Genomic DNA, 19181 nt, shown 5'->3' with positions numbered 1-19181 from the left:
ACATCCCTGAAGGACTGGTATATTTTTTGTGGTAATGTTATGTTGTGTAATGTCCTGTATATATACATATTACCTCACATGTCTTACAATGCTGCTATAATGTCTAATGCTGCGGAGCCGAACAGCTGATCAGCTGGCGCGCTCCATGTATCTGGTTCCCTCTGCAGCTTATTTGGTAAGCGCTATAGCTTACCGAATAAGCAGGGACCTGAGTAAATTCGTTCAACTCTAGGACTCATTAATTCTTAAAAGATGGTATAAACAAAAAATTAGTTTTAACTAGAAGTTAAAAGTCTCAATTATTACAAAAAAAGAAATGCAAGGCTCATGCAGCTCATTGCACTGTAATTGCATAAATTAGCAGCCGGTACAAACTGATGGATAAGACATGAAAATGGGGTGACCTTACCTTTAATTCTTGTCTCCTAACTGGTATCGCATCAGCAGCAATGGAAAAAACATTTTACCCACTTCTCTACATGTTAAACAAATGACAATACTACGTAAATTTCAAAAATATTGATACTACCCTAGCTGGGGTATACTTTCTGTATTTGAATAGGTTTTGATTTAAAAGTGTGATTAAAAAAGAAAAACCATGAAAGAAACAGCTTTACTTACGTCTGTAGGCCGTGTCAGGTAATGCAGATCATTTCAAGTAAATGAGGCTGCGCTGCAATACCAAACATAGCCCATGGATAAGAGGTACCCATTTTTCGGAATAAATCAGCCATAATATGGAGCTTGACATCTGGCATATGAACCAGCTTGTGAAATGTTTCAATTTCTCAGTTTTCTATCATGTTGGGCTTTTTTGCACAACACTTTGCAGTGTATTTTGGGAGAATGCCCCTGGGTCTCTTTAAATGTTTCCATTGGCCCCCAATAAGTCAACTGTGACCCAAGTGTCCTGTAGGGTTGTTACATGTTTCTTCTGTATGGGATAATGTAATCTCCAGAGGCATCCAATGAAAAAACATATTACAGTGGGATTAAATAAGTATTTGATATACTGCAAATTTTGCAAATTTTCCCGTCTACAAAGAATGGAGAGGTCTGTAATTTTTATTGTAGGTACACCTCAACTGTGAGAGAAAATCTTTAAAAAAAATCCGGAAAATCAAATTGTATGATTTTTACATGATTTGCATTTTTACATTAAATACAATAGAAAAACAGAACTTAATACTTGGTACAGAAACCTATGTTTGCAATTACAGAGATCAGACATTTCCTGTAGTTCCTGACCAAGTTTGACATAGGTATTTGGCCCACTCCTCCATACAGCTCTTCTCCAGATATTTCAGGTCTCGGGGCTGTCACTGGGCAACATTGAGTTTCAGCTCCTTCCAAAGATTTTCTATTGGGTTCAGGTCTGGAAACTGGCTAGACCACTGCAGGAACCATAAAATGCATCTTAGGGCTCCTACCCATCACCGCAAATAGAAACCAGTCCAATTTGAGTCAAGAAAAGTGGGACGAGAGTCATGCGATTTTCATGAGACTACAATTCAATTCTTCACACCTTGCATCCGAATTACAAGTGAATGTGATCTGATTGCAATGCGATTTTAACATGAGCTTTTCCATAGAGAATTGCTGTATGTAATTTACACCAGTCTTCCAACTAAATATCTTTTAAGATATACAAAAAAAATATTATATATATATTCAGTGCTTTGTGTGTACAATTTTTTTTTGTAAATAAATTCTTTTCAGAAAAAAAGCTGTATACTTAACCTTTACTGGTTATTAAATGGAGGACCCCCCCAAAAATGACGTAGGGTCCCCCTATAATCTATAACCAGCAAAGCTAGGCAGACAGCTGTGGGCTGATATTCATAGCCTAGGAAGGGGCCATGGATATTGGCCCCCTCCCAGGCTAAAAACATCAGCTTTCAGCCACCACAGGAAAAGCACATCCATAAGATGCACTAATTCTGACACTTCGCCTAGCTCTTCTCATTTGCCCTAGTGCGGTGGCAAGTGGGGTGATTGGTGAAATCAACCCCCCAACTATGTAGTCAGGTGACATCAAGCTCAGTGGTTAGTAATGGAGAGGCATCTATAAGGCGCCCCCATTACTGACCCAATAGCGATATTGTATAAAAAACATTCACACCCAGAATAAAGTTCTTTAACTGAAATAATGACACAGACTCATTTAATGAATCTACATTTACATTTATCTCCTCAGCGGACAGGTGAGGAATATGGTTGTTTATTGCCAATAAACCAATTGTGCTGCAATGCATCTAGCTCTGTAACATATAGATGGCAGGCTGCATTGTTGCATGATGCGACTATACAGCTTGCCATCCACCAGAGACAAAGAGCTACACATGTTTGCTCAGCTCAGTGCCTCGCTGTGATATGGTAAAGTTGAGCGGGGTTCATGTCCAATGAACTCCTTTCATCCCACTGAAGTAAAGACGAGCGTGAGAAAGTTCTCACACTCGTGGTGTCATCAGAAAGGTCATTCAAGTTCAGAGCCAGTGAACTCAATTCAATTCAGCGATGTCAGCGCGGACGTTGTTTGAACTTTTCCCATGACAGTCGCAAAGTTGTCATTGCGGAGAAAGGAGTTCATTGGCTCTGAACACCGATGACCTTTCTGGCAGTACCGCGAGCGTGAGAACTTTCTCACGCTCCCGGTGATATCAGTGAGGTGAAAAGAGTTCACCTTGAAGCACTGAGCTCAACAAGCAAGAGCAGCTTAGTGTCTCTGCTGGATGGCAGACTGTATAGTTGCATAATGCAACAATGCAGCCTGCCATCTAGATATATCAGAGCTAGACGCGGTGTGAGACAAATGGATTATTTTCTCGGTGGACAGGTGAGGAATAAGGTTATTATTTTAATTCTATTACAAGAGACATTGGTTCAGTGGATTGGGTGTTGACGTGAGTATAGGTGCTTTGGTTTAAATGTAGATTCATTAAAGGAGTCTGTGTCATTATTTCAATTAAAAGACTATTTTGGGTGTGTTTTTTTTTTAAACAATATCACCTACAGACACCTCTCCATTGCTAACCTCCGGGCTTGATGTCACCTGACAATACAAAGAGGACATTAACCCCCCAACTACCACCCAACTTGCCACCGTACCAGGGCAAGTGGGAAGAGCGAGGCTAAGAGCCAGAATTGCCACATCTTAGGGATGCGCATTTTATGGGGCAGCTGAGAGCTGATGTTTTTAGTCTGGGAGGGGGCCAATATCGATGGCCCCTTTCTAGGCTATTAATATCAGCCTGCAGCTGTCTGCCTAGCCACTGGTGGTAATTAATTATAGGGGAACCATGTGTCATTTTTGTGGGGGTCCCCATTTTAATAACCAGTAAAGGCTAAGTATACAGTACAGCTGTGAGCTAATATTAATAGCCTGGGAAGCTCCATGGGTATTACCTCCTTCCCTGGCTATAAACATCTGCCTCCAGTTGTCTGCTTTCGCTCTGCCGGTTAATAAAATATTGGGGGATCCCACGCCATTATTTAAAAAAAAATAATTTAGTAAATAAAAAAATACATGTACAGTAAGCTACACAAGCACTATACTAATTATATATGTCATTGAATTTATATCTATCTATTCTATGTGAATCCCGTTGTGATTTTAGTGTACAGGGCAAATTAATTCCTGGCTTTTCAAAGGACATGGGTGTGTAAAAATCAGACAGCACACCCATTGATTTGCATTGGCAAGTCTCATCTGAGATACGAGGACAATAGCAGAATTATGTGATTTTTTTCTCATCCCAATCTGAGAAAAAAAAATTGCAGATGAGCTGGGACTCAGATTAATATTGGTCAGAGTGCAATCCTATTTTTTTATCAGATTGCACTTGTCCGTTTCCTTCGCTGATGAGTATGAGCCCTTACGGAGCTACTCCTTAGTGGCCCTGGTTGTGTGTTTCGGGTCATTGTCATGCTGGAAGACCCAGCCATGTCCCATCTTCAATGTGCTTACTGAAAGAAGGAGGTTGTTGGCCAAAATTTTGTGATACATGACCTCATCCATTGTCCCTTTAATACTGTGCAGCCGTCCTGTCCTCTTTGCAGAAAAGCAGCACCAGAGTATGATATTTCCCACGCCATGCTTCACGGTTGGGACTGTGTTTTTGGGGTTGTACTCATCCTTCTTCCTCCAAACACGGTGAGTGGAGTTGATCAAAAAGTTCTATTTTGGCCTCATCTGACCACATGACTAATAATAATAATAATGACCTTCACCCATGCCTCCTCTGAAAGATCCAGATCGTCATTGGCGAACTTTAAATGGGCCTGGACATGTGCTGGAGTGGGAACCTTGTGTGCCCTGTAGGGTTTTAGTCCATACTATCGTAGTGTGTTATGAAAGGTAATGTTTGTGGTCCCAGCTTTATTCAGGTCATTGACTAGGTCCTGCCGTGTAGTTCTGGGCTGATTCCTGACCTTTCTCAGAATCATCCTTACCCCACAAGGCGAGATCTTGCACGGAACCCCAGACCAAGGAAGATTAACAGTCATCATGTGTTTCTTCTATTTTCTAATAATTGTGCCAACAGTTGTTGCCTTCTCAAGCTGCTTGCCTATTGTCCTGTAGCCCATCCCGGCCTTGTGCAGGTCTATAATTTTGCCCCTTGTGTCCTTAGACAGATCTTTGGTCTTGGCCATGGCGGAAAGGTTGGAGTGTGATTGATTGTGTGTGAACAGGTGTCTTTTATACAGTTAATAAGTTCAAACTGATGCAATTAATACAGGTAATGAGTGCAGAGTAGGAAGAATCATAAAAGAAAAACTAACAGGTCTGTGAGAAAAATAATTCTTGCAGGTTGGTAGGTGATTACCATATTTTTCGGACTATAAGATCAGATCAGATTCAGATCTCGGCAACGAGATCTTGGGAGACGAGATCTCGTTGCTGAGATCTGAATCTGAGCATGCGCCACCCCCGGCGGCCATTTTCCTGGAGGCCAACGCATCGCAGAAATGGATCTGCGCAGGCCTCCGGGCATTCACAAAATGCCTGCACCCCCATCCCACAGAGCACCACCGCCCCACAGGCCACCACAGCCCTACAGAGCACCGCCGCCCCCCACAGAGCACCTGCCGCAAAATGCCGGCGGAGGCCCGCCGCACCAGCCGGGACCACTGACCAACCTCTGTGACCACTTCTCCACCTGTGCCGAAACCCCTACCCGGTAAGCTGAATTCAGACTGTAAGACAGACCCACATTTCACACTTTTTTTTCTCCCTATTTTCCTTCTGAAAATTAGGGGTGCGCCTTATGGTCCGGTGCATCTTATAGTCCGGTAAATACTTATTTCATGCAATAAAATGCAATTTTTCTTATTTTTAGATTCTGTCTCTCACATTTGAAGTGTACCTACGATAAAAAATACAGACCTCTCCATTCGGGAAAACTTGCAAAATTGGAGGTGTATCAAATACTTATTTTCCTTCACTGTACCATGTGGTTTAAGCTGTGTGACACATGACACCGTATGACTACACATAAGTTAGAGGAATACATCAGAGTTATGCATCAGAAAATCTTTTAAGTGTAGAAACCACCATGGTAAAAAAAAAAAAGTTGAAATATATACAGGGGAGAAACCCATGTGCTGTGTGTCCAGCGGGAAATATTCTTCACTAATTCACTGGTTGTTAATGCATATGGCAACTTGTTTCTGACATTCATGACATTCAAAGTTAAGGGTGCCTGGTGGCATGAGATCTTCCCAACCTAGTAAATCATATGATCAGAAAAAGCTCTAAAAAAGTGTTTAGCTCTCGAATACTGTGGATTTGTTTTAAGCGTGCATTGAGAAACTAGAAACAAAAGGTTGTAATAATCAGTCCATCTCACTCATCAACAGCACTAATATTTGCTGGTTGGAATTCTGACTTGTTAATTAAGAATGCTTAAAAGGGTATTCCCATTTCCAAGATCCTATCCCAATATGTAGTAGGTGTAATAATAATAATAATATTAGCAAATACCTCCAATTAGAAATGTAGTATAGTTCTTCTGACTTGCTATGTTGCATATTGCTTGTGCAGGGCATTGCAGTAGCGTAAGCATCCATGCTTACGACCACTAACAGCTGTATATTACTTACAGTATATTACCGTATATACTCGAGTATAAGCCGACCCGAGTATAAGCCGACCCCCCCTAATTTTGCCACAAAAAACTGGGAAAACTTATTGACCCGAGTATAAGCCTAGGGTGGAAAATGCAGCAGCTACCGGTGAATTTCAAAAATAAAAATAGATGCTCCATACCGTTCATTATGGCCCCATAGCTGTGCCATATAGTGCTCTGCACCATTATTGCCCCATAGCTGTGCCATATAGTGCTCTGCACCGTTCATTATTGCCCCATAGCTGTGCCATACAGTGCTCTGCACCATTATTGCCCCATAGCTGTGCCATACAGTGCTCTGCACCATTATTGCCCCATAGCTGTGCCATACAGTGCTCTGCACCATTATTGCCCCATAGCTGTGCCATATAGTGCTCTGCACCGTCCATTATTGCCCCATAGCTGTGCCATACAGTGCTCTGCATCATTATTGCCCCATAGCTGTGCCATATAGTGCTCTGCACCATTATTGCCCCATAGCTGTGCCATATAGTGCTCTGCACCGTCCATTATTGCCCCATAGCTGTGCCATATAGTGCTCTGCACCGTCCATTATTGCCTCATAGCTGTGCCATATAGTGCTCTGCACCGTCCATTATTGCCCCATAGCTGTGCTGCTGCTGCTGCAATAAAAATAATAAAACGATATACTCACCTGTCTTGCTTGCAGCTCCTCGGCGCCATCTTCCCGGCGTCTCTCCGCACTGACTGATCAGGCAGAGGGCGGCGTGCACACTATATGCGTCATCGCGCCCTCTGACCTGCACAGTCAGTGAGGAGAGATGCCGGGAAGATGGAGACAGCGCCCGGCGTGTGGAACGCGGACAGGTGAATATGTAATACTTACCTGCTCCCGGCGTCCCGCTCCTTCCCCCGGACAGCTGGTCTTCGGTGCCGCAGCTCTTCCCCTGTTCAGCGGTCACCGGCACCGCTGATTAGAGAAATGAATTATGCGGCTCCGCCCCTATGGGAGGTGGAGCAGCCTATTCATTTCTCTAATGAGCGGTCCCACGTGACCGCTGAACAGGGGAAGAGCTGCTGCACCCGGAGACCGTGGGACGGGCAGGGGGAGCGTCAGGATCGCCGGGACTAGGTAAGTATGCCTCGGCGCCCTCTCCCCCTCACCCGCCGACCGTGACTCGAGTATAAGCTGAGGGGGCACTTTCAGTCCAAAAATTTGGGCTGAAAATCTCGGCTTATACTCGAGTATATACGGTAGTGGTTTTAACCATGGATACCTAAGCTGCTGCAAGGCTCTAAACATGGGGTAAGTGACATAAGCAAATCAGAAGAACTATACTACATTTCTAATTGAAGGTATTTGCTAATGTTATTATTATTACACCTAGTACATATTGGGATAGGACCCTGGAGATGGGAATACCCCTTTAAGGCCCCAATACACAGATTAATGTTGGCTTAATCAGCCGATATTAACCAATGGATTTTCAGGGGAGATGTGGATCGAACAAGTCTAATTTCAGACAGTTGTTCACTTTGTTCTTCGGGACATAAGCCAGGTCCTTAACCACTTGCTGGATTGGAGACCTGTGAATCTTTTTCTTTCAGCATTCCCAACTTTTTTATTGATTAGTCGGGATGGCGCCACGTCTTTTGTGCACAGCTAAGCAGTAGAAGAGCTGGGAATACCGAGGGTAAGGAGATCCGCAGGACTCTTGTCCAGTGGTCACAGATTACTGGGCAGATGGACGGGAGTCCTGCGAATCAATTCTCCCATCTCTACTGGCTCCTTCAGGAAAGTGGAAGCTAAGTGATTGCTTGATGCTAAAAGAATATCTTGAAGGACACTGAAAAATGCAGTATGAAGAACTGTTGGATATTTTTTGGGGGACATTGAGCGTTCAGTGATTGTTTTCTATGATACAAATTAAAGGATATTTAAAAGCATGAGAGATGTTAACTCAGACATTCCATCAAAAGAGCTCACATAACACAGTTTACATATGGACGGTACCTGCAGTGGCTGACTTTCTGAGACAGGCATAGTTTTAGCAAGTGCCAACATTTCCTTTATCTGATAAAAAGCATAAGCAAGGGTGACAAAAGGAGAAGAGCTAATCCCCCAGGCGGGTCTGTTGACATCCTCTTGTTCCTCCTGGTGCCTTGTCTTTTTAGGTGGCAGTTTTGCTTGAATAGTGGGCATGATGTTCTCCGAGTGTTGGGGTACAAGATCAATAGTTGCTATAGGAACTGGACTGGAGGGAACAGGAATTCTTTCCGCCAGCATAGATGCATCTGCAGTAAGAGCATAGTGTGAGTAAAATCAGAAATGTCTCTGGAATATCAGTCAGATAGTATAATAAATAGCTGAAAAAGATCACATTCCCTCTTGTTATTGGCAGAAAGGCGTCTGAGACAGTAGATGCAAAGCACAAGGAAAATTACAGGGGATGTTCACAGTGGTTCATCGACAATGGAGCACGAGAAGGCAAATTCTGTAATACACAAACTTCCAGATGCAGATTTGCCTCCTGTGCAGCACTGGAAGGTATCAGTGGCTAAAGCAAGAGAAGCCTTCCCACCGAATATGGCCAACAATGGTGCATGATAGAGCACACTGACTCCATATGCATTATTATAGTCAATGGCCCATTGGGGCCAGCACCCAAATCCCGTTTTGAGGTGGTTCGGACGTAAGTGCCGACAGAGCCACTGATTTTAGAGACAAACGCTATGTGAACCAAGCCTTACTCAAACTATTCCCAAGGTAGGAATTTAAGCCAGTTGGACAAAGCATGGCTGCTGAACAATGACTGATGCTCTGCATATGCTGGTGTTTATAGATACAGCATAAAATTATTAAAGTCACCCTCCAACCCAAAGAAAGCATTGCCCCATACAAAGCCGGTGTACAGATGTATCCTCCCTTATCAGTCTCTTGGTCTGACATATCCCAAGATGTACAATGCAAGAAGACCAGTTTTGACAGAAAACAACTGTGAAGAACTTTTGCGCAGAAGAATACATGTATGGTCACATCTTTTGCTTTGTACAGTACATTAAGGTTGTTTTTAAAACAGAAACCCCTCAAAGCACAAGAAAAATGTATACCTACCAGAAACACGCTTTACTTTTAATATCATTGGAAATAACACGTCTTTCAAGAGAATCAAATCAATCATAGTAATGATACTCAGCTCAAACTGGGATCAGAGTTTGAGATAAATGTTATTTTACTGTGATCCGATTTTCTGGCATGAAAGCACCATATCACAGGTGCAGAGAAGATGGAGAACCTAATGCTACAGTACAATGTTTTACATCTACCCATAGACTTATATGGGTGCGCATGATCCGATTTGCAGAGCTGCATGCTGCGATCTTTCCCTCATGCCAAAGCTGCATGAGAAAAAAATGCTGATCAGCACTGCCCACATTATAACATCGGGCCGAGGGCTATCCCATATAATATTATACAGCACTAGTCCAACTTACACAAGCAAGTGAGTGAGCTCTAAAAAAACATTTTGAGGAAACAGTTTGCAGCCTACCTTCTTCCTTCTGAGGAACTGCTATCCACTGGATCAAAGCAAAGAGTAGGAGAATGACCAAAGAAGCCATACCAATCCCCCTGAATGTTTCTGCAGCACCTGGAATGGCAAAACACACATTGCAGATATTATGAACTAACTTGCAGCAAGCTGAACAGGGTTTGTTGGGCACCATGGGTATCCTTAATGTTGCTTCTATTATAAATGAGACAGGTGAAAAGAGTCTGAGCGTTTAATCCTTATATATTATTTCAAAACACTCTTTTTCGGTGAATCCTTTGTATCTTTGTTCATACTGCACCCACACACACAAATGATACACCATTTGAAAGGTAAACTTGCCCCCTTGAGCAAAACAATAGCTAAACAAACCACACATCCATGTAGTGATCACAAAATACAGTTGAAACATTAATTTTCATAAACCTGCAGTAAGGAAAAATGATCTGCAGCTGGCACCACACTACCCCAAAGCACACTACCACAAAGCTGCTTACAGACATCACAAATATGCAAATTGCCTCTGCTGAAAAAAAAGAGGACTTAACTCTATAGCGCCACCTATTGGAAGTAGCGATCCTACAAGTCACAATCAACCCTTTAACGAGTCGTGCAATATGACTTAGGAAAAAAGCCAAATCAGTATCTCAATTCGAATTGAGATACTGATTTGGCTTTTATCCTAAGTCATATTGCACGACTCGTTAAAGGGTTGATTGTGACTTGTAGGATCGCTACTTCCAATAGGTGGCGCTATAGAGTTAAGTCCTCTTTTTTTTCAGCAGAGGCAATTTGCATATTTAAATTCCCAGAGGAGCATTGCACGGCGAATAAGCCTCCTTACCTTGACAAGCCAGCTGGTATGTCGCTCTCCATAAGGAGAAACGTTACCCCTTAGACATCACAAACAAATCCTAACTTTTGCCTTGGGAGCTTTCCAGCTTGCCGAACTCCTTGCCCAACCGATTTCAGGCACATTGGAGCATTGCACACTTCACTGCATGTGAGTGACATATGCAAACACATTTGTAAACATGCACTGCCAATTCAATTGCACACTTGCTCCGTTTATACTCCACTGACACACACAAATTATACAACATTTCAAAGGTCAAATTACCTGCAGGTGGCATTTGGGGTGCCTTGGGGTGTTTCCAGCTTGCCGAAGTGCTTGCCCAGCCTATTTCAGGCAAATTTGAGGATTGCATACTTCACTGCAGGTGAGTCACATATGCAAACACATTTGTAAACATGCATTGCTTTTTTGGTGATTACTTTGCCCCAAACACACAAATAATACACCATTTGAAAGGTAAACTTGCACCTTTAGCAAGAAAAGACACAAACAAACCACACATTCACGATTTGATCATTAAATACAGTTTAAACATTCATTTTCAGAAACCTGCAGAAAAAAACAATAACCTGCAGGTGGCACCACAACCTCAAGACATATTTTTTGCCTCTACTTATCAAACCAATTTATTGTATTAACAATCTACATATATAAATACCTCTTTGTGTTCATCATCTCATTAAATACATTAACATTTGACCAGCTTAATTTTCCTGAAATTGCCTGCACCCCAGACAAAAAATGAGCGAAAATTTCGCACAGGCCAACTAGTATTTCTTAACCCCTTCACCCCCAAGGGTGGTTTGCATGTTAATGACCGGGCCAATTTTTACAATTCTGACCACTGTCCTTTTATGAGGTTATAAAACTCTGGAACGCTTCAACAGATCCCGGTGATTCTGACACTGTTTTCTCGTGACATATTGTACTTCATGTTATTGGTAAAACTTCCTTGACATTACTTGAATTTATTTGTGAAAAAAAACCTGAAATTTGGCAAACATTTTGAAAATTTCGCAATTTTCCAACTTCGAATTTTCATGCCCTTAAATCACAGAGATATGTCACACAAAATACTTAATAAGTAACATTTCCCACATGTCTACTTTACATAAGCACAATTTTGGAACCAAAATTTTTTTTGTTAGGGAGTTATAAGGGTTAAAAGTTGACCGGCAATTTCTCATTTTTACAACACCATTTGGTTTTTTGGACCACATCACATTTGAAGTCACTTTGAGGGGTCTATATGATAGGAAATAACCAAGTGTGACACCATGCTAAAAACTGCACCCCTCAAGGTGCTCAAAACCACATTCAATAAGTTTATTAACCCTTCAGGTGTTTCACAGGAATTTTTGGAATGTTTAAAAAAAAAAATGAACATTTAACTTTTTTCACAAAAAATTTACTTCAGATCCAATTTGTTTTATTTTACCAAGGGTAACAGGAGAAATTGGACCCCGAATGTTGTTGTGCGCAGATACCCCATATGTTGGAGAAAACTACTGTTTGGGCGCATGGCAGAGCTCAGAAGGGAAGGAGCGCCATTTGACTTTTCAATGCAAAATTGGCTGGAATTGAGATGGGACGCCATGTCTGGTTTGGAAAGCCCCTGATGTGCCTAAACAGTGGAAGCCCCCCAAAATGTGACCCCATTTTGGAAAGTAGACCCCCTAAGGAACTTATCTAGACATGTGGTGAGCACTTTAAACCCCCAAGTGCTTCACAAAAGTTTATAATGTAGAGCCGTGAAAATTAAAAAATCTCTTTTTTTTTCCCACAAAAATGATTTTTTAGTCGCCAATTTTGTATTTTCCCAAGGGTATCTGTAGAAATTGGACCCCAAATGTTGTTGGGCAATTTGTCCTGAGTACGCTGATACCCCATATGTTGGAGAAAACTACTGTTTGGGCACATGGCAGAGCTCGGACGGGAAGAAGTGGCATTTTGGAATGCAGACTTTGATGGAATGGTCTGCGCGCGTCAAGTTGCGTTTGCAGAGCCCCTGATGAACCTAAACAGTAGAAACCCCCCAAAAGTGACCCCATATTGGAAACTAGACCCCCAAGGAACTTATATAGATTGTGGTGATCACTTTGAACGCCCAAGTTTTTCACTAAAGTTTATAACGCAGAGCTGTGAAAATAAAAAATATTTTTTTCAACAAAAATTATTTTTTAGCCCCCAGTTTTCTATTTTCCCAAGGGTAACAGGAGAAATTGGAGACCAAAAGTTGTTGTCCAATTTGTCCTGAGTACGCTGATACCCCATACAGTACAGACCAAAAGTTTGGACACACCTTCTCATTCAAAGATTTTTCTGTATTTTCATGACTATGAAAATTGTACATTCACACTGAAGGCATCAAAACTATGAATTAACACATATGGAATTATATACTTAACAAAAAAGTGTGAAACAACTGAAAATATGTCTTATATTCTAGGTTCTTCAAAGTAGCCACCTTTTGCTTTGATTATTGCACAGTCTTGGCTTTCTCTAGATGAGCTTCAAGAGGTAGTCACCGGAAATTGTTTTCACTTCACAGGTGTGCCCTGTCAGGTTTAATAAGTGTGATTTCTTGCCTTAGAAATGGGGTTGGGACCATTAGTTGTGTTGTGCAGAAGTCTGGTGGATACACAGCTGATAGTCCTACTGAATAGACTGTTAGAATTTGCATTATGGCAAGAAAAAAACAGCTAAGTAAAGAAAAAAGAGTGGCCATCATTACTATGAGAAATGAAGGTCAGTCAGTCCGAAAAATTGGGAAAGCTTTGAAAGTGTCCCCAAGTGCAGTTGCAAAAACCATCAAGCGCTACAAAGAAACTGGCTCACACGAGGACCGCCCCCGGAAAGGAAGACCAAGAGTCACCTCTGCTTCTGAAATTTATAAGAGAACTATGGCCACCAATCCAAAACAATTATCAAAAGCAGGGTGTGGTTATAGATTAAAAATTAACTTTTAATATCTTATTTAAAATACTAATATCCAAAACAACCAAAAAATACAAATAGGACTCACAAAAAATCACATTCATAGGAATGTTAAAATTGACCACCATATCCCAGAGATCCTTAGAATCAAATTGTTTACAAGTCCCTTGGGAAATAATTCTCCCAGCAAGAGAATCCTAGACAAACCACATTGTCAATCACAAACCGCATGTCCCACATCACATATGTCGGTTATTGGGTAAATCGCAGTGATAGTGATTGTTATATAAAAAATGGAAAGATCTCACCTCTAGACTTCCTTCCACATGCGAGGTCAGACTCACTCAGTATTGGTGCTGTATCCGGGAAGGAGGCGCATTCCAGCCCCAAAAAACCCCACCATAATACGCTACCAGTACTTGTATTAGCCCCAATAAATTGAATACATTTCCCTACGCGTTTCGTTTGTTCACTCATCAGGGGAAAATTGTATTGTCCCTTCAGGCATGCGGGGGACTACTAAACGCGGGGGTAATCAGACGGTCTTCCAAATACAATGCCCACTGCTGTTAAATAGCCCGCCGAGCTCTTACCCAGGCTCATGGGCTGACGTCATGTCCCATGCGCCCAGAATGGTACGCATCGCTGGACCACACACGTCACTTCCGGTGACGTGCGCACCTTTGTTTCCATAACAACGCGCCACAAAACCGTACCTTTCATTTCTGGTCGGAGCGTCTCTGTTATTAAGTTACTTCCAGAGTCCGGGTGAAGCGCAGCATTGGACCACAGACCTCATGTCCTAAGGCCGCGCTATGGTACAAAGATACGTTAACCCTTTCACAGTTATAATACCGCTATCCAAGACGTATTTCACTGTCCCATTATAAAGGGCCGTTTCTTATATTGATAAATAAGATTCTACCTGGACCTCCTAATAGGAAGGAGAATCTTTTCTCCAGACATATGCTGGTAAAACAAAAAAAGGGGGAGAAAAAATACATCAAGGGCCTATGGCCTCTCTGATCTGGCAATTGCCATAAAGTACTCTGGTGGAAATCACACTCATAGAATACAAAACTGCAGAAGAGGAACATTATGGAGAGATGGAGGGGATAGGGAGTTCATTTCATGGGCCCTAAGGGATTGGTGGAGGGAAAAGAATAGTTAGAGGGATAGTATCATGTACGGACCCACACCCTTTCCCAGTGCAAATTCCTGATAATTATCCCCTACCTAGCAATGGAGGTTGGCACCCTAAGATAGAAAATACGAGAGGGAGGCGCCCCCATTCCACGATGGCTGACCCTATTAATGGCCCTATATGGCCCTAATGAAGGGTAAAAGTTAGAAGAAAGAGTAGATGGTAATACTCATAAACTTAATATCAGGTTATTCAGCTGGTTTGCACCTAACCTTACAGGAAACAACTATATGTTAGGATTTCATTCAGGCCTCTTGGTGTTTGCGTCTTGAGGCGAAAGATCCACTTTGTCTCACATTGTAATAACGTCTGGTCCCAATTTCCCCCCCTCTTGGGTGCACCAATCCTGTCAATCCCCATGAATTTTAGCACCCGACTTTCTCTATTATGTTCATTATTCATGTGTCTGGCCAGGGGTGTATCTCTTTTTAGGGCAATGTCCCTCAGATGTTCACCAACACGTCTTCTAAACTCACGTATTGTTTTGCCTATGTATTTCAGTCCACAGGGACATACTGCTCTGTAGATCACCCCTTTTGATTTGCAGTTTATAAAGTGGTATATTTGATATGCTCTCCCAGTCACTCCACTTGAGAACTTTGATACCACTGCAATCACAGGACATGCAACACAGCCTGGCTGTGTATAAGTCCATCCCCAATAGACTTCCCTTTTTGAAAGGTAATTCTCGGGGAATCCCCCACCATCTCTCCAATATCCTCGTCCATGTTCAGTATGGACCAGTGCTTCTGCAGTATTGTGCGTATTTTCTGAGCCCCATTGTTATAGGTAGTGACGTATCTGCATGTAGACATCTCCTCTTTTTGGGGTTGGTACCAGTAAGTTGTTTCTATTCACCCCTTTGACCTCATTGTAGGTAACATAGTAACATAGTTAGTAAGGCCGAAAAAAGACATTTGTCCATCCAGTTCAGCCTATATTCCTATATTCCATCATAATAAATCCCCAGATCTACATCCTTCTACAGAACCTAATAATTGTATGATACAATATTGTTCTGCTCCAGGAAGACATCCAGGCCTCTCTTGAACCCCTCAACTGAGTTTGCCATCACCACCTCCTCAGGCAAGCAATTCCAGATTCTCACTGCCCTAACAGTAAAGAATCCTCTTCTATGTTGGTGGAAAAACCTTCTCTCCTCCAAACGCAAAGAATGCCCCCTTGTGCCCGTCACCTTCCTTGGTATAAACAGATCCTCAGCGAGATATTTGTATTGTCCCCTTATATACTTATACATGGTTATTAGATCGCCCCTCAGTCGTCTTTTTTCTAGACTAAATAATCCTAATTTCGCTAATCTATCTGGGTATTGTAGTTCTCCCATCCCCTTTATTAACTTTGTTGCCCTCCTTTGTACTCTCTCTAGTTCCATTATATCCTTCCTGAGCACCGGTGCCCAAAACTGGACACAGTACTCCATGTGCAGTCTAACTAGGGATTTGTACAGAGGCAGTATAATGCTCTCATCATGTGTATCCAGACCTCTTTTAATGCACCCCATGATCCTGTTTGCCTTGGCAGCTGCTGCCTGGCACTGGCTGCTCCAGGTAAGTTTATCATTAACTAGGATCCCCAAGTCCTTCTCCCTGTCAGATTTACCCAGTGGTTTCCCGTTCAGTGTGTAATGGTGATATTGATTCCTTCTTCCCATGTGTATAACCTTACATTTATCATTGTTAAACCTCATCTGCCACCTTTCAGCCCAAGTTTCCAACTTATCCAGATCCATCTGTAGCAGAATACTATCTTCTCTTGTATTAACTGCTTTACATAGTTTTGTATCATCTGCAAATATCAATATTTTACTGTGTAAACCTTCTACCAGATCATTAATGAATATGTTGAAGAGAACAGGTCCCAATACCGACCCCTGCGGTACCCCACTGGTCACAGTGACCCAGTTAGAGATTATACCATTTATAACAACCCTCTGCTTTCTATCACTAAGCCAGTTACTAACCCATTTACACACATTTTCCCTCTTCCTCAGGATGCCATTAGGGTATCCTCTGGCCAAGAATCGTGTCTGCAAATCATCTGCTTGTGTTTTGTACTCCTCAATCGAGGAGCAATTGCATCGGGCTCTCAAGTATTGGCCTTTAGGGATGCCCTTCTTCAGAGGTACCGGATGGTGACTATCCCATCTGAGCAGGGCATTAGTTGAGGTTTTCTATAGGTTTTAGTGCTCAGATGTCCATCTAGACACGTCTAGAAAAGGTAGTTGATCCTTGTGGTATTCAAAGGTGAAAAACAATCCTAACGGGTTGTCATTTAATTTAGACACAAAGTTAGTCAAGCTTATAACATCCCCATTTCAGATTAAAAGCACATCGTCGATGTAACGAGTAGGGTTGAGCGAAACGAATAGGACAAATTCAAAAATCGCCAACTTTCGGCGAAGTCGAGTTTCATGAAACCCGACCCGGTCCTAGTGTGGGATCGGCCATGCGGTCGGCATTCAGCGAGCCAAAGTCGCATTTCGTATGACACTTTCAGCGCCATTTTTCAGCCAATGAAGGAGGACGCAGAGTGTGGGCAGCGTGATGACATAGGTCTCGGCCCCACCATCTTAGAGAAGGGCATGACAGTGATTGGCTTGCTTTCGCCGGCGTCACAGGGGCTATAAAGGGGCATGCACGCTGACTGCTATCTTACTTCTGCCGATCGTAGCATAGGGAGAGATTGCTGCAGCTTCATCAGAAGAAGGGATATAGTTAGGGAGGGAAGATTAACCCCCAAACTGCTTGTGCTGTAGCCATTTCCACTGTCCAACACCACCTTTTTTTTGCAGGGACAGTGGAGGCTATATTTTTGTGCATCAGCTCTGTAGCTTATTAGGCTGCCTTATAAGGCTCCCTGATAGCTGCATTGCTGTTTGCACGCTGCTGTGCAAACCATCTGCTTTTTTTAAAGCAAAAATCCTGTTGCTCCTTTCTGCACAGTTATCTTGTTTATTTGTCCACACTTTTGTGTGCAGCAGTCCTTTTTATTGCTGCCATACTTGTCCTGAGATCATTGTAGGGAGATTGAAATTGTACTACAGTCCTTGTATTTTTTCATATATCTTCCAGCCACTTTCTGCCACTTACATTGTGTTGTTTTATACACTGGGCCTGAGTTTTGGTTCAATCTCCCACCCAAAAAAGTGAGATTCAAATTCTCACAAAGTAGATATACTTCAGTCCTGTTAGTTTGTCGTATGTCAGCCAGCCACTTTCTGCCACTTAGATTGCGTTGTTATATACACTGGGCCTGAGTTTTGGTTCAGTCTCCCCCCCCAAAAAAAAGAGAGATTTAAATTCTTAACAAGTTTATATACACCTTCTACCTTGTTTTACAGTACCATATAACGGTTGTTATTTTGGTTAGATTTTCCAAAAAATGAGGAAGTCTAGTGGAAGAGCCCGTGGGCGTAGGTTGCCAGCTGGTACTGATGGTGGTGGTGGTGCATCTGGTGGTAGTGGCAAAAGCAAAATAGCACCTAAGACTGGAGGTTTTGAGCCAGCGTCATCGTCTGGCTACACAAGGCCTCAAAGGCTCCCTTATCTGGGAGTAGGAAAACAGCTTTTAAAGCCAGAGCAGCAGGAAAAAGTTTTGGCTTTCCTTGCTGACTCAGCCTCTAGCTCTTTGGCCTCCTCTTCAGAAAGTTCAAAATATAAAAGCAGCGAGTCGTCAGTGGATGCTCCCGGTCAGGAACAAGACGTTTCCTTGTGTCCTTCACCCAAACCAAAAGTGAAGGATGCGTAAGGCGACACTACAGGTTACTCCATGGAGCTCTTTACACATACCGTGCCTGGGTTAGAAAGGGAAATTGTTAACTGCCCATTACAAGATGAATCGGACATGGAGTGCACTGATGCACAGCCACAGCTAGATTATTATGCTGTTCCATTGACTCAGATCACTACATTGCCCTCGCAGTGTACTGAACCAGAATCTGACCCTGATGAGACTATGGTGCCTCGTCCCGAACGTTATAGCACCTTACACGGTGACACAGAGGAAGGTGCACATGACATTGAAGAGGAGGTGATAGATGACCCGGCTGTTGACCCAGATTGGCAGCCATTGGGGGAAGAGGGTGCCACTGCCAGAAGCTCAGAAGCAGAGGGGGATGATCCGCAGCAGCCATCTACATCGCAACAGCTGTCATCTGGCAGGCCCGTATCAGGCCAAAAACGTTTGTCAAAAACAAAAACAGTTTTAGGACAGCGTGGCCATCCGGTGAAGGTAGCACAGCGTGCAATGCCTGAAAAGGTATTCCATAGTAGGAAGAGTGTAGTGTGGCAATTTTTTAACCAAGATCCGAATGATCAGTCAAAAGTTATCTGTAAGAAATGCTCAAAGACCTTTAGCAGAGGGAAGAATCTTCATAATGTAAATACAACGTGCATGCTTAGACATTTAACCAGCATGCACTTGCAAGCCTGAGCTACAACCAAACAACGCAGTAAGGATCAATTTCCAAGGAAAATTACCAAAGCATGGGATTATTACAATAAGCCTTTATTTATGGGTATGGC

At 42.6% G+C, this 19181-nt stretch overlaps 1 protein-coding gene across 4 annotated transcripts in view; it reads right to left on the bottom strand.

Annotated features, from left to right (window-relative positions):
• Positions 1 to 19181, bottom strand: part of MFSD6 (major facilitator superfamily domain containing 6) — a 505049-nt gene that overhangs the window by 17638 nt on the left and 468230 nt on the right. For 3 of the 4 annotated variants that reach the window (XM_077275663.1, XM_077275662.1, XM_077275665.1), the window contains 2 exons: positions 9641 to 9739; positions 8104 to 8384 (listed from right to left, as the gene is read on the bottom strand). In XM_077275663.1, coding sequence (XP_077131778.1) covers positions 8104 to 8384; positions 9641 to 9739 — 380 coding nt within the window. Of the gene's footprint in view, positions 1 to 409; positions 430 to 8103; positions 8385 to 9640; positions 9740 to 19181 lie in introns of all 4 variants that reach the window. The other variant, XM_077275664.1, reaches the window with a different exon arrangement.

Source organism: Ranitomeya variabilis, chromosome 7 (assembly GCF_051348905.1).
Source record: "Ranitomeya variabilis isolate aRanVar5 chromosome 7, aRanVar5.hap1, whole genome shotgun sequence".
Classification (NCBI taxonomy): domain Eukaryota; kingdom Metazoa; phylum Chordata; class Amphibia; order Anura; family Dendrobatidae; genus Ranitomeya; species Ranitomeya variabilis.
This window is presented reverse-complemented; position numbering and strand designations above follow the sequence as displayed.